The sequence below is a fragment of the Aquila chrysaetos genome, chromosome 15 (genome assembly GCF_900496995.4).
Source record: "Aquila chrysaetos chrysaetos chromosome 15, bAquChr1.4, whole genome shotgun sequence".
NCBI lineage: Eukaryota > Metazoa > Chordata > Aves > Accipitriformes > Accipitridae > Aquila > Aquila chrysaetos.
This window is the reverse complement of record NC_044018.1, coordinates 26,153,457-26,169,262: the sequence shown is the minus strand read 5'-3', so window position 1 is coordinate 26,169,262 and position 15,806 is coordinate 26,153,457. Positions and strand designations below refer to the sequence as shown.

Sequence of the window (15,806 nt, the reverse complement as noted above, 5' to 3'; positions counted from 1 at the left end):
GAATGCACTTCCAATAATTTTCAAGTTTTCAGTAGACCTTTATATTTCCATATAAAGTAGATTATACACAATATACAATATGAAGTAGATGAGATGAAAATACTTTGTAATTAAAGATTTGGAGGTAAACTTGCAACTGAGGAAGGTATAATTGATCTCTGGAGACTATTCAGTGTGTGATTACTAGCGGACTATTTTCTCCACTCCTGCTACTTAACATATCCTGTTTTTTCACTATATTACTGAAAAAAAATACTTTGGTGTAATATTATGTCTGCAAATAGATTAGTCTCTACTAGCTATCAAGAGCCAGAGGAACTAAGGTATGATGCTCAAGAGAAGTTTGAGATTGCTTTTCAATAGTTTTATAATGGCTGTTGCTAAGCATATAAAAATTACTCTTTTATACTCTTATACTCTAAGTATAAAAAAATTACTCTTATATAAAAGCCTGTAAGTTACTATTTTTCTTGCCACGTGAAGAGTGGGCTAGTCTTTAAGGAAAATGATGTCCTGGTTATTAGAAAAATACCAAAGGGTATTTGCTGACTGCCTCAGTCTTTCTAATTAGATGCAGTTCTTGAGCTAAGTTACCATCTGGGACTTAGTACTTTGGACAAAAATCAATAGAAGAAAACTTATATGTAATCTTTTTGTGACCATCCCTGCTTCAAATTGACAAAAAGATTAAGTAGTCAAATCAGATCGGGTTTTGAGACTCTGGACTTACTTAGGGGCTTAGAAAGCTCTCACTATAGTTTTTGAAAAACTATTACCTTATCAAATCCTACTCCGCTATCTCATTTTCTTCCTGAAGGTTAGGTTGTTTCCTGCTGCTGTTTTATCTAAGGTACAAACACCTGTATGTATGGCCATTTAAAACGCAAGAGGATTATTCCCATTTGCTTCATTGTTACATGACCAAAAGCCTACAGAATGAGCAATCTTGTAAATATTGAGTACTCCCACCAGGAATCAATCCACCATAACTTACACTGCAGTAACAATATTGAATGATGAAAGGAGACAGAACTGCAACACACAAAAGGCTGCCAGGCAATGAACATATACACAAAGGCGGGCGGGAACAGATCCTGTCATGGGAAATTTGTGATATTTCCAGCTTTGCAGATTTAATACTGTGGTGGTTTTTTAGTATCTTAAGTTGGACCCCACCTGAATATATGTGGGTACACCTCTCAGGTGTCTGCCTTCTCTGGCAGGGAGACTTCACTACATAAGGACACATCAAACTGCGCCCAGGATGGGAAAAGCTTGTGGCTCTAGGTTGCTGCCTGGCAGAGGAACATGCCTCCAAGTGGGACCACTGAGCCCAGGCCACCTGCCATGGCCCACCCCAAGGCAGGAGCACAGCCTGGTGCTATGGCCCCTCTGCCCCTCGGTGGCCTGGCACAGCAGGTCACTGGCTCTGCTTTTATTTCCTGGTCTGGAAAACACTTGGGGCTGAAAATTGGTGTTAAAACCGAGGTAAGAGCTGCTACTAATGCATCTTACTTCAGAATTCTGCTTTTTTTTTTTCCACTACGGATCAGTACTTTATTCTTAGCTGCTAAACTCCTCTATATAAAAAAAATATGCTACAATTTGTGTATGGCAAGAAAGATGAGGAAGTTACTAAAGAGAAAAATATGAATTATTTATTCTGCTTTTCAACTAACTTTTGAATGCTCCAACTAATATTCAACTAGTATTTGGGGGTTTGTGAGTTGTTTTCAGGAAAAGTTGATCGTGGAGTTAGGACTTCTTGGTGTATCCGCTTTCAGTGCAAGAAAAGTGCACAGACCTACATTCCTGCCTGTGGTGGGAATCCAAGTAATCAAGGAATTCAGTCGCTTTATTAAGCCACACACATGTCCAAATTGAGTCCTTTCTAAAGCTTAGCCATCAACAAAGTCTTTGGAAGGACTTAGCACACATCCCCTATGTCAGGTCATGCCTCTATTGTTTCTCCTTATGCCTAAAAAGGAATTTTCTGCTTCTGATACGCATGATAAATGAAATGATGTGTTAAAGAAAACAACTTGGCATGCAGAGAGGATAAGAAGGTGTCGGTCTTCTGCTTTGTTATTGAGCACCTGACATCCTTTTATTTTGTATTACACGGTTGTTATCTAAGAAAAAAACATTTAGGTTAGCCTGTGGAAAAGAATATAAAGATAATCCTATAATATAGACTCTCCAGTTTAGAAGATGCTGGAAAGAAGATAAACTGGGAAATAAGTTGGAAGTTCTTAATTTCTTTGGAAGTACTTTGTATCTTGTGGGCATCACCAAAGAAGAGCCTCTTTAGCAGAGATTAGGACACAGTGACAGGTAAATTAGTAGGAGAGGGCATCTCCAAGGGAACAGGTAGTGGCACGAGAAAAGGTGAACAGGATGCAACGGGCATCAGTCACCACTACTACTCTGAGAGATCGCAGCTCAGCAGTTTGCACACAGAGTAACTCACACACTACAACCTCTGCTATTACCACCAGCAGCATTCATGACATGATTAGATATGCTGGACTCAGTCAAGGCACCATAATCATGTATTGTGCACAGTCACTGCAAAAGAACATGTGGGCTACTACGAAACTAGAAATTCCAGTTCTTTGCAAAAGGAACATGCTGGTACAGACCAAAGTGATGAAAAAATATGATGATTTTCACTCTTCACGTAAAAAACTCCAGCCCTCAAAACCACTTGTATGAATGAGAAATCCCCCCCAAAAAACCTAGAAATGCACCACTCAGACTCATGACAGAACTTAATCCTACTACAGTCATTTTCACATATCAGGTGACTGTAAGAAAAAGAAGTTTTAAAGCAATACTGAGAAGTCACAACAGTGTCTTTCATACACTAATTGAGAATTTAGCTTGGAGAGGAATCAGCATTATAACTGCAGAGCATGAAGACCTTCACTTGAAGATCCTTCAGAAGATCCTTCACTTGAATCTTTTCAGTGTCAGTACTCCACTCTCCCCCCAAACAGATTATTTAATCCAAGTTGCTAGTCAGCAAGACTTTCTGCATCAAGAAATAATTGTCTGAGCACAAATCTCTCCAGTGCTTCAGGAAATGCCTGGAGGCCTCCTCGCTCAAAAGGAAGCAGTTATCACATCTGCTGCTCCAGAGTCAATTATACTGGACACAGGTGCACATCATAAATTATAGACCTGGAAGCATAAAAACTTGATCAAAAAAAAAGACAATGATTTTTTTTCTACCAAACATACCATTCCAAAACTTTGAAAGTGGATTCTTCTATCTGAAGGCTTTTCATTTTATTCAGAGAATAACACAATATTCAGCAATGTCAGCTTGACAATCACCTCAAACAATGCCGCTTTAAAAATTTTCACAGGTGATTCATGAAGAAAAACAAACCTTTCTTTCTTCCTTGTAATAACAGCCTCATCACAAGACATCTACTTTTTACTTCTAATGACAGCCAGTAAAAGAAAGGATTCTGTGGGTGTGGTCTCACCCATGAGTCTACACATCTTTCATCTCTCCCAGTGGGCATATTCTCAAAGTGCCAAGCTACTCTATTTAGATTTAGTGGCAGCTGATTTGAGTAGCTTCGCAGATACACAAAAGACGAAGCAAATTATCCTCTGTGGAGGAAGGCAGGAACATGTGAACCTTAAGGGCAGCTCCTCACTGTTGCAGGTGCCATGTCATATATTCTCCTCCCAGCAACTTACTGGCTCCAACTTAAAAGTACATGGGCCTTTTCCCTCGACTATTCCAACTGTAAAGCACTTCCAGATCCTTACTGATCTTCATCTAAATTCTAACAGCTGATGGCTTTCTAATGGTTTTCAAGGCAAGGATCAGTAAGATCTCCTCTGATTTTGTGACTTCAGTACATCTTTATTTCTTAAAATATTTTTGTTTCCTAGGACAGACGTTTCTGGGTCTTGTCATGCTCCATCAACACTATCGTAAACAAATAGCTGAATCTCACCTGGAAACAATTGTTCCATCTCTGTAAAAAATGTTTCCTTTTTACAATTTGATGCAGACAATTTGTATTCCTTTTCATACAAGGCAAGGCTTCTCCATTAAGTTTCTGTTTTAAAATGGAGCAGGAAGGAGAACAAAAAAGAAAAGCTAGTATTTGGTTAACTGGACATACAATTTAATTAGAGCAATTATTCTAATTGCTTCAACTGAACACAAAGTTAAAAAACAAACAAAAACAACAAAAAAGCCACAACAGATTGAAAATCTCCTAAAGTCACACTCCCTGGTCACATTTCCCAAATAAATGCTAATTTGCTTTGTGATTGGTGGATACTGCGTCAGGAACGGGGAACAGCCCCTACCCGGGACTGAAAAGCAGCTATTCAAGAGATAAAGAAATAATAAAATGGCCTAGTTATAAAACAGATCTTGTTGCAGCAAAGGGAGGGTTCAAGGGGAATTTGGATGGAGTCTACTCTTAGTAAAGTTCCATGTTGCTAAGTTTAGGCAAAAGATGTTTTTCAGGAGGAGATATTTCTTCTCCACAAAATGCTTTTCTAGCAAACATTTTTTTTTTTTCCAAGTTGAATCCAGAAGATTTTCCTTTGGACTGTTCAGAGAAATTAGTCAAGTATTGGGGCTGGGGATATTGCTACAGAGCTAAACTAATAACATCATCCAAAGTACTGCCTGTGTGTTTAAAAAAGCTTTTTTTCATCTTACGTGTACTGGAAGTAATTATACATGATACTAAGTGTACTGGAAATAATTATACAGTATTATGCAGGTAGGTAGATATTATACAACGGTGGTTTGTCTTGAAATCATACTTCATGTGATGCGCAAATGAACGCTTCTGCATGTGATGCTGTCAGCCTCGGAACGGCTTATACTCCTCCTCCGTGCAACAGTCCCCTGCAAAGGAAAAAGACTATAGATAGCCCTGCACTGCCTGAACACATACATTAGAACTGAAGGGAAAAAGGCTTCAGCTGAAGATGGTAAACACCTCATAAACAGAGCTGACCTGTCACACTGTTATGCTTAAGATTACAACGTGAGAAAACAGAGTTTACATTTTTATCAGTTTTACTGGTGCAGAAGGAAGATACCTTGGATTTCTATTATAAACAATATACTAGCTCTACAGTTGATAAGACTAAGCACACAGGACTGGAAACAGAGCAGATAACGGCACTGAAATTACACAAAAATGAGCTGAGTTTAACCGTCGAGAAAGACACTGAAAATGTGCTCTTGAATTTCAGGTCAAAGAGTAGCATTAGTGGTCAGCTGAAGGGTATGGACTGCATAACAGCAGCCTGCATTATAATAAAGCTGATCTTAGTTTGGAAATTTTGTGTATGTTGTCAGAAATGTTTACAGTCAATCATGCACAGCAGCACACTCAAAGCAGCTGGGATCATACCAAATACCCAATTCTTTCAAAGATGTCTTTCAGCAACACAGCGCTCTATCAGCCAAGTGAACTGGGAGCATGGATCCAAAATAACCCGGACAGGTTTGCCCAGATTCATAAGACGACAATGCTAGGTTTGCTCTGATATAATAACATTTGCTCCAAAACCAGGCTTGACTACCCCAAGACAAGAAAAGGGGCTAACACAGCTGGCAGAAAAGCCATTAGGTGCTACTTGGCCACATTTGTCACTGCTGGGGCTCCTCAGGTGCTCCAGCTTGAACTGAAAGCTATGGAAAACCTGAGGCTGGGTGGCACCGTTGTGGCACCAATGTTGAATCTTGATCTTTTGCTGCAACTGTCCTCAAATATGCAGGGCGGTGCACAAAGTCTCTTTGTCCTCTCAGATCTGAAATAAACTACAACTTGGCTTTCGCGTGAGGCATATGCCTCATAAGACTTCTGTTGCCAAGCATGAGATTTTTTGACCTGCTGATTTTTCAAAAATGAAAAAGGCTGTGGGATTTTTTTAACTAAAAGAAGAGATTGTTTTCTTCTCCCTCAAACTAACCCAACAGGCCTTCACCAGAAACACAACAGTAGCAACAACAGCATTGTTTTCAATTAGATCAGCCATTACAATTTCAGCCAAAATCATGAGTTTTAAAAAAGCCATGAGCCCCTAAAACCAGCACATTATAAATTAAATGTTTGTAATTTTAATGGTCACTGCTTGTTCTTGTTCTCTCAATGCTGCCCTTTGTGTACAAACTTAGGTCATTTAAAAAATAACCAAGATATAAAACATTTTACTTTTGAGTGGTTTTACTTTAATATTTGATATTTTCCACTAAAGCATTTTAGATTTATTATTCTAATGTGTTGGGAGCTTGTCCTATCCTTGTGGCACCCCATATCCTGGAAGAAAGACAATTAGGCAGTTCTTGTCAGTAGAGTCATTCAGTTAATGAAATATCTAATAATATAGTTCATCCATTAGTGGGCTATACCACAATTCAAATATTCTACTAATTCTCAAACCCTTAGCTATGGAATCCTACTGCATACCAGCCATGCACGTCCCCAAGGACTACAAAAGAAAAGCTCTGTGAACGTAACGAAAACGAGGGTCCAGGCATAATGAATTTCAGCTTCTCAGAAGCGAGAGCCTTTCTCTTTATGTTAATGGACAGCTCCTTATTTTTGTCTCTTCATTTAGAAAACACTTGAAGTAGCACCGATAGACCTTCCTTCTATTTTCTATCAAATGTAAAATACACACCATGACATGCCCCTGCTTCGTGAAGTGAATGCTGTTCCTATCTCCTCCAGGACAATTCCCAGGTAACTAACTCATTGTTAACACCGTCGTTAGCTGGGCCTTTCCTCGGGATGTGGGCTCTACAGCCCGAGCAGACACGTCTCGGGGAGATGAGATGTCTCTCTCCGCAGTCTCGCTCTACCCACTCGAAGCATCTATAGGCACCCAATTTTTCTGAGGCGCGTGCTCCCATCTATAATAAATACACAACCGCTTTCAGTCCACCATCCGCCTTTTAGGACCTTTAACTGGGCACTTTTAGTCACCCAAGGGTCCCTTTCCACCGGGAACAGCAGCCAGGCCAGACGGCCAGGCAACCCCCCCTGCGCCGGCCGACCCGGGGCGCGGTGAGGGCCGGACTCGGGACCGAGGAGGACGCTTTCCCGCCGCCATTTCAGCAGGCCTTCCGCAGGGAAGGGACGCCTTCCCCCCCTCGCCGCGTTTGGGGCGTGCTCCCGGAAGGCAACGGGGCAGCTGCCCTCACACACGCCGCCGGCAGAGCCCGGCTTTCCCCGGCGTTCGCTCTTCCTTCCCCGGCTTCGCTCTTCTTCCCTTCCCCGCCCGCGCCCGCGGACGCCGAGGGGGAACCGCCGCCACAGGCCCCGCCCCCCGGGCCGGGGCTCGCGGCGGGCGGGCTGAGGAGCGGCGCGGCGGCGGGGCGGGGCGCCGGCCTCGGGGGGCGGGGCCTGTCGCCGGAAAGTGCTGAGTCACGGCCTGACGCGCCGCCGCCGTCACGTGTGGCGCCGGGCTCGGCTCCCGCCGCCGCCGCCGCGGCGCAGAGCGCACGCCGCGCCGCGCAGGCTCCGCTCCGCTCTTCTCTCCTCTTCTCTCCTCTCCCCTTCCCTTCCCGGCCCCGCCGCCGCCGCTCCGCTCCGCCGCGGGCCGGCATGGGGCTGCTGTCGCAGGGCTCGCCGCTGAGCTGGGAGGAGACGCGGCGGCACGCGGAGCACGTGCGGAAGCACGGCATCCTCCAGTTCCTCCACATCTACCGCGCCCTGCGCGACCGCCACAAGGACGTCCTCAAGTGGGGCGACGAGGTGAGACCCCGCCGCGGACCGGACCGGACCGGACCGGACCGGCGCGGCCTGCCGCGGCCCTCCGCGACCCGGGCGCAGGTGCCGCTGCGGTGCGGCGCGGCCCGGGCCCTGCCCGCCGCGGTGCCCGGGAGCGGGTCCGGCCGCTCGGCCGCGGCGGCTCGGCGAGGGGGGGAGAGTTCAGGCTGCCCGGCGGGGCTTTGTTTTCCCCCCCGCACGCCCTCCGGCTCGCTCGCCGCCTCCGGTTGCGCAGCGCGGTTGCCCCGGTGTTACGTTGTGATTCTTGAAGGCTACGACAACTTTCAGCGCTTGGGACGGGCGGCCGTGAACCCGCTGAGCAGCCCCTCGGGAGGTGCGCTCCCGCGAGCCGTGATGCCTGGCAGCGCTTGCTCATTCCCGTCACTTCGTTTGTTTTCTCTGGAGCGAGGTCCGGTGAAAGCATGTGCGCGTCTGAATTCCAAGGTAGTGCCAATTCGGCCTCGGAATCTGGTTTTGGGAGGGAAGCGGGGACTGGCGGCGGGCAGGTGGGCTCAGCAGCGGCAGCCCTCTCGCCACGCACCAGCTCCCTCCGTGGTCCCTCCCGGCTTGCCCCGGTGGGAAGGGACCCGCCAAGCCTGGCTTTACCCCGAAGTCTTCCAGGCGTCCGGCGCAAGTCAGCCTGCCTTTTGAACAAGGGTGAGGAGGATCGCTCCGGTCGTGACTTGAACTTTGTTACAGGTGCTTTGTGCCCAAGGACCGTAGCTTTATCCGTAGGTCTCGTGTGCGTTGCTGTGCAAACCTGCGCTGGATTGTGTCCCAGCTTGACGGCGCTCTGCGAGGAGCAGAGTCTCCCTCCTGTATTGATCCGTGGGATTTCCCGAGGGTCTCGGCTTTCCCTGGAGACAGGGAGCAGCTTTGCATGTGCTGCACTAGAAGCCATCCTTTATCATGCTGTTTGGCACTTGGAGGTGTCTGTGATGTGACTGCAGGGAAGTTGGAAGAGCAGAGTAGAAGGTGAGCAATGTGGGGGCTTTTGTGAGAAAACGTTGTCCGGGTGGTAACAGTAGCTGTTCACAGATGCTCTTTGCCAGAGGAAAATGCAGTTCCCCTTGTGTACCTTGAGAGACCTTGTCTCTTAAAGCCTGTTCTTTTAAGGAATTGCTGTCATACTTCACATAACAAAGTGTCATGGTTTAACCCCAGCTGGCAGCTAAGCACCACACAGCCGCTCACTCACTCCCCCCCACGGCTGGGTAGGGGAGAGAATCAGAAGGGTAAAAGTGAGAAAACTCGTGGGTTGAGATGAAGACAGTTTAATAGGTAAAGCAAAAGCCACACATGCAAGCAAAGTAAAAGGAGGAATTCACCACTTCCCATAGGCAGGCAGGTGTTCAGCCAACTCCAGGAAAGCAGGGCTCCATCACACATCACAGTTGCTTGGAAGACAAAACGCTGTCACTCTGAATGTCCCCCCCTTCCTCCTTCTTCCCCCAGCTTTATATGCTGAGCATGCTGTGCTATGGTCTGGAATATCCCTTTGGTCAGTTGGGGTCAGCTGTCCCGGCTGTGTCCCCTCCCAACTCCTTGTGCCCCCCCAGCCTCCTCACTGGTGGGGTGGGGGGAGAAGCAGAAAAGGCCTTGGCTCTGGGTAAGCACTGCTCAGGGGTAACTAAAACATCCCTGTGTTATCAACACTGTTTTCAGCACAAATCCAAAACATAGCCCCATACCAGCTACTGTGAAGAAAATTAACTCTATCCCAGCCAAAACCAGTACGCTGAGCAAGGCAAGCAATGGAGCACAGGAGCTGCTTTCAAGAGGAGTGAGTGGGGGCCTGGCTACTAAAATCTGTCCAGTGAAGGGAATGATGCTGCCAGCATGTCTAGTCTACACTGCACGGTTTTGCAGCCAGGGTAATGTGGACTCAGGAAATTTAAATATATCTATCCCTGTCTGACATCTCTGTGTTCCTACATCTCTTGTATGACTGCAGTTACTGTGACAGAAGAGCCTCACCAACAGTCTTAAGTTCAGGAATATAGACAGAACAGAGTCTCCCTATTACTCTGAGACTTAGCTTGAGGATTTTCTCATTAATCTTTAAGATGGGGTTCTCATTTTTCAGTGGGTGTTAAATTTTAGTTGTCCTTGCTTTCTCAGGGTGAGATTTCACAAGATAGCTAAGGTGGATCTGCTGGTGAGCTGGCTCAGTTTCCCTCTCCTTGCTCCAGACTCGTGTTTCTTCTGCCTTCCTTGCATTGTTACTGGCTACGTAAGTTCAAGAAGTTCACCCAGCAGAAAACTCTTCTCCCATTCAGTTTTCTAGGGTGGTTCTTTTTCTCAGCAGAGCTTCCACTGTTTCACAAGTTCTGCCTGATGTGAGGAAAGTAGCAGGAGCGTGTGCAGGAAAGGGGCAAGCAGAACCAGCACCTGCAGCTAGTCACTTGGTAAGCTTAGCTTTACGGTGAAACTTGCACCCCAGGAGCCTCATTCTTACTTTGGCATAGGGATGATACTGGAGAAAGTATTTATGCTTGGTAAATGGTGGTGTGTTATGTTTAAGGAGATTCACAGTTTTCTTTGTCATGCCTAGTGTGGCAAGAGGCAGAATTTTAAGACCAGTATGATTACAGCCACGATTCTGATAAGGAGGTAAGAGCTGTATTTGAAATGCCTGTAAACATTAGAGAAGGTCAGGTAACGTGGTCCATCATCTACCTCCAATTCTAGCAAATGGTAATAAACTCAGGTGTAGCAACTTATCTTTATTCTACTGTATTATGCAATTATAACACAGCATTTGGGAGCGTGTTAATGTACCAGATACCTGCTGCCCATCTGCTTTTGTTGTGCAAATGCAAAAACATACCTGTCTCCATAACTTATTCCAGCTGTGCTGTAGATAGACTGGTGGGGAAAGCAGTAAGTTTGTTTTTCCTCTCAGATATCTAGTTATTAGAAAGTGGCGCCACATTTACATGCAGCTTAGATGAATCAACTGACTAATTGGATAATTTTCATAAAAAAGCCTTTTGTGCACTTTGACCTTCATGTATAAAGTCATAGCCTGAGGGTGTTTCATTGTTTTAAAAACCTCTTGAAGATAGAAATCAAGAATGAAGATGACAGCCCTCACGTAATGGTAGAGATGAAATCAGAATAAACAAAATTACTTCTGTGTTTGAGAGATGTTTCTGAGACCATGTTTGGCAAAAGGTGTATTTTTTTGTTTGCTTCATTTTTAAGGAATGCGTATGAGGGAAAAACCAACTTTCATAGCACATATGGAGTTTGTCTTTCAGGGCAGACATGTGAATACTTTAAAGATTGTCCCCATCTAGCTGATGCCATTGTGAAAAAGAAATCCAGTGTTTGCTCGTGAGTGTAGAACCAGCCTTTGCTTTGGATCTGTTTTCAACAGGACTCCACTTCGCACTGTGTGTTGTAAGACTCATTATAGAGCTGTGGTGGTCCTTTGAGGTGCTTGTAACCTCCTAGGGACTCCACTCCCTGTTGTGCCAGGGAATGAAACTGTGGGGAATCTTTATATGCTTTCTGTCTCTTGGGTGCCAGACAAAAGTGTTGAGGCTAAGTGTTAATGGAAAAGGATGGTGGCATTTGTTTTGAAGGAAGTGAGGCAGCATCACAGCTTGCATTGCAGGGTAGCGTTCCCTAGTGGTCCCATCCTCACCTAAGTAAAGAGCTGGAAAGGTCAAAACACTGCTTCTGCTACCTCTTGAAAAGTCAGCTATCTTCTTGTTTGCAGGGTTAGTAGAACCAAGGGGTTTACCAAACAGCTGTTGTCTCTTTTGGGGACAGTTCTTTTTTACTCTGCTTTTCCACAACCATGAAGTCTTTGTGATGGTAAAAAAAAACCAACAAAGGACTAAAAATGTGAGTGTAACAGAGAATAAGACTTGCTTAAAAAAAAAAATCTTTCTAAAGGTCTCTTTGAACATGCGTTTGCAGGTACAGCTCCTTTGCCTCTATCATCCTTCTGCCTCATTTAAAACTGACAGTTGGCCTCTCTGTTTATGCTTGGCTTCTCCTGACTGTGGAAAATACAAAACACTGAACTATCTCATTGTCCCTCATCAAACCCCTCCTTATTATCCTTGCCTTAATGCCCACAGAAGTTGGGCAACAATTAGATCTGCTGATGAGACCCTGTCACACTAACCAGTACGGTCTCACAGTCTCCTTGTGTTTTCATCTTCCTCTCCCATCCAACAATGTATGCTTATCTTTGGGTTTGCAGAGTAGTGGTCATTAATTTTTTTTTTTTTTTTTTCTATGCAGCAGATACAAAAACCTGCAACTTCTCAGTACTGTGTTTTAAAACTCCAGTAGAGTTAGTAGGTACTATGTGAAATGATTGGTTTGTGTGGCTTGGCAGATATTAGTGGTACCAAAAGAGTTTAAAGAGGTTCTGAGAGTAAGGCAAGGCCTATTCTGCTGCCTCCCAGCTTTTGTCCCCAAAAGTTCTCTTCTGTGCCAGCGCATTACCAGTCTCCTGTGCTGTTCAGTGCCTCTTGTCTGCTGATTGCATTTCTCTAGCTGACGGATGTTGCTTAAATTTCACCTTGCAGCTTAATGTGGACACTTGGATCAGACAAGTGGAATGGCTGGCCCTTGGCTAGGCTCACTGCCATTGCTTTGTGCTGAGCATGCACACGAGTGTACGAATCACAGCAGTTTGTGCATAACTACATATACTTATGTATTCATACGTGCATGTAATACTTATTTTCTGTGGTCTGTTTTGCTGCTAAATGGGACAGGTTGGTTGTTCTCCAGGCTGAACACCTATGAGAAGAAATTACACAAGCAAGAAGAGTTGGAAAAGGAAAATTGATGGGGGGAAAAGAAATGATAAAGAGTAAGGAGGAGCTGCTTCAGCATATCAAGATGTCAAGAAAGGAGTGCTGGAGAGAGATCCACTCAGAAGGAGGGGTCTAGAAAGCAAGCATGGGTAAAACATGACAGTTTTATTTGAAAGTATATGTGAATGAAATGGCAATCTGACTTGCCCAGCCTTGTTTAGTGAAATTGGACATAATGACCCTTTTGTTGTGTACGAGTCTTGTTCCTGTCAGTGTTGGGACGTAGCACACAATAAGCTTCTTCAGCTTTTAGAAAGTTGTTTTCTTCATGGAAAGTTGAAGTCAAATTTGGAGCCTTTAAAATAGGCATGATAATTAGTTGTATGAGGCAGCGTGAAAAATGTGCCACCACACCGCTTGCAAGTTGAAGTCTTCCTGACTTAATTCTGTGGGTTTTCTCTTATTGCCTGTTATCTCTTTCTCAGTCTTTTTTAACCTTTTGGTCTGTCTTCTGTACTTTTGATTCATTCCCCTCCTTATCCATTAGTTTTTTAATTATACCTTGTAAATAAGTTAAATGAGAACTAAAATGAACATTTGCTGCTCAGCACTTCCTCATGCAAGAAGCAAAGCAGCCCTTCTCAGATGCTGCAAGAAGAGAGGCCAGAGGATTCTTACCAGAATGTCTGAAAGGTGTTGCTTCTGATTACATGATGCATGATCCTCTTTAAAGCTTTCTCCTTTTTCCTAATGAAAGGCTGAGCTGTGAAAAGAGCTGCTTTTCCTTTTGAATGATTCTTCCCAGGGACCTAGCTATTGCATTAATGTCTGCTGCAGTTTACAGCCTGTATGTTTTTGGTTTTCTTCAGGGCAGTAGCAATGTGTAAATGATGATCAGTGACGTTGCATTACAGTCTGCAGGACTTCAGAATGGTAAAATAATTGCTGCATCTTAAGGAAATGGATTTGGGTTCAGATGCACACAGTTTGAGGCTCCTGTTCGTCTGTCACCCATTTAAAACCAGGAGCAAAGTCTAGGGCATTTTTTAACAACGGTGGATCTAGCTCACCAGCTGCATAAAGTAAGTACAACTACTATCCCTAAAATACACAGATGAAGTTTTGGCCATCTCTTCACTAAAAGACAACAGTGAGGCTTGATGAGACACACACACCTGTGCGCATGGAAATCTTCAAATACAGTTAAGAAAGGACTGTGACTGATAAAAGAAGCAGTAGGTTCAGAGTGCATCACGGTGTACAGGAAAGGTGGTGTTCTTTTCTCATTTTACAAGAAATTTGGCTAACCTAATGGAACAGAAAAGCAGCAGATGTCCTTTTAAGATAATTACTTACTTCACAAAGCCTAGATGTCCTTTGGAACAAGATGCCACATGATATCTTTGAAGCCGAGATAGACGCTTACATGGATGACAAGAATAGACACTATTATTATTTCTTTAAACTCCACGTGCTGCAGGATGTATGTCACTCTATCCAAACCACTTTGATAATTGTTGAATGACTCGTGGGGTTTCTTTAATCTGAAACTTTCTAACTAGCTTTTTACTGTATATGTTATAAATAAAACAGAATCACAAAAAATAGTTGTTGTGTTTTCCTGGCTGTCAATAATAGATCTTCTTCAAAAAAAATCCAGCCAAGTCATTATACAGACTCATCATCAATATTATGATGATCTCACATTCCCACTTTGTACAAACTGCTGCAATATACCAGTGTGCAGAAATTGCTTTGTTTTAAAGCTTTTCCTGGGAATCTTGTGCTTAGAATAAAGCTAACGTAGCCTGAAGTAAAAAACAATTTTGTAAGACATTTGAGCTCTTGTCATTTTAAGACAATCACTTTTAGTCTCCTCCTCCCCCAGCAAAATTCCCTGAACAGAATGTGTTTTTGAATTTCTTTCATGCAGAAATTCCTCACGATGGCCCCCCGCCAAACACCGCATGTGTGGATGCATCTGAATGGGAGCTGTCTTAATCAATGTACTCGCCTGCTTGCCGCGTGGGGGGAAGCAGCACTCGTGAATGATTTGGTTATCTGTCACGTGTCCGCTTGTTCATCCTTTATCTCTGAGCTTTATTTGGCTAAATAAAGGAACAGTGGCATTATTTGTTTACAAATAGATTTAGCGCTTCCTTAATACGTTTTGTAGTTGCACCTGCTATTTATCATGGTGGTGTTTCTGGGGCAGGGTCTGAAGGTACAATGTTAATGCATCAGTTCATGCTGCTTGACAGCCTTGAATGCGTATATGCAACCTCTAAAATGAGTACACTAATGCATGCAAATAGAACTCCTTAAATCTTGACTTGAACAAGATATGTGCCCTTGAAGAGTCTCTGTGTTTATTCCTTCCTTGGATGCTTTGGCTGACAGTCATGACACTACTTTTTCTGCCTGGCTTTAATCCTCATTTCAGGGAAAGCCTAAACTGAATTACATCTAAATTCTCTAGCTCTCAAAATATGCATGATGTGTTAACCTCCCCAATGACTTACTACTTCGCTTCAGCTGCCTCTTGCTCAGTTCTTCTGTGGCTGGGTGTTAAGATACACGTCGGTTGTAGTGCAGCACCGCTGACCTACCTGCGAGCTTTGCCGCTGGATGCGTTGTGTATGTGACAGTGCAGGACTTGCTGTGGTTTACAGTGAGATGCTTTTTCAAAAGCTAATTCGTGGCAACCAGTTTGGAGAGGGTTTTTTGTTGTTTTGGTTTGGTTTGGGGTTTTTTTTCCCTAAACAAGCTGCAGTTTGTCATTGTGACCAGCCCCCACAGCAAGCATTGATTTTCTTCTTCCTGATCTCAGGTCTTAGTAAGAGAAGCTTAAATTATCTGCCGTTTGCATGTTTCTGATAAAGAAATATTCAGTTCACAGTGAGCTTCCTTCTGTGGATGTCAAGTGAATTGCTATGGTTTTGTCATGGGATTGTTGTCTATTGTAATGCCTCTTTTGCCACAGGATGACTTCTTCTTGCTGTGCACAGCGAGTTAATTAACAGTATCAGAAAGGGTGAGTCAGAAGAATGAGTACAGGAAAGATTTTGTTGGTGTTGCTTGTGTGGTTTTTTTTCTTCTTCTTGCTTTCTGATGCAAGAGGCAACTTACAAGCTTATAGCATCTTGTTTCACAGTTGAATAAATGGTCTTTTACTAGTCCCTAAAAACATCCGTGCGGAATAGAAAATATAGCTGTGCCAAAAAAACTTGTTCTTTTCTATTCAAATCTAAAA

At 44.0% G+C, this 15,806-nt stretch overlaps 1 protein-coding gene and 1 long non-coding RNA gene across 12 annotated transcripts in view; one reads left to right on the top strand and one right to left on the bottom strand.

The window, feature by feature from the left end:
• Positions 1-1,647: 1,647 nt before the first annotated feature.
• On the bottom strand, positions 1,648-7,247 carry LOC115351025. Its single transcript, XR_003926675.2, has 3 exons — positions 6,679-7,247; positions 3,978-4,891; positions 1,648-3,183 (listed from the first exon to the last, which is right to left on the bottom strand). It is a non-coding gene; the product is annotated as an uncharacterized LOC115351025 (long non-coding RNA).
• Positions 7,248-7,475: 228 nt separating this feature from the next.
• The window catches only part of GCLC (glutamate-cysteine ligase catalytic subunit), a 53,713-nt gene continuing 45,382 nt past the window's right edge, over positions 7,476-15,806 (top strand). For 9 of the 11 annotated variants that reach the window (XM_041128753.1, XM_041128754.1, XM_041128759.1 and 6 more), the window contains exon 1: positions 7,476-7,754. In XM_041128753.1, the coding sequence (XP_040984687.1) occupies positions 7,605-7,754 (150 nt within the window). In that variant the 5' untranslated portion in view covers positions 7,476-7,604. Of the gene's footprint in view, positions 7,755-8,040; positions 8,745-10,958; positions 11,175-15,806 lie in introns of those variants that run through there. The other 2 variants (XM_041128761.1, XM_041128760.1) reach the window with 2 other exon arrangements.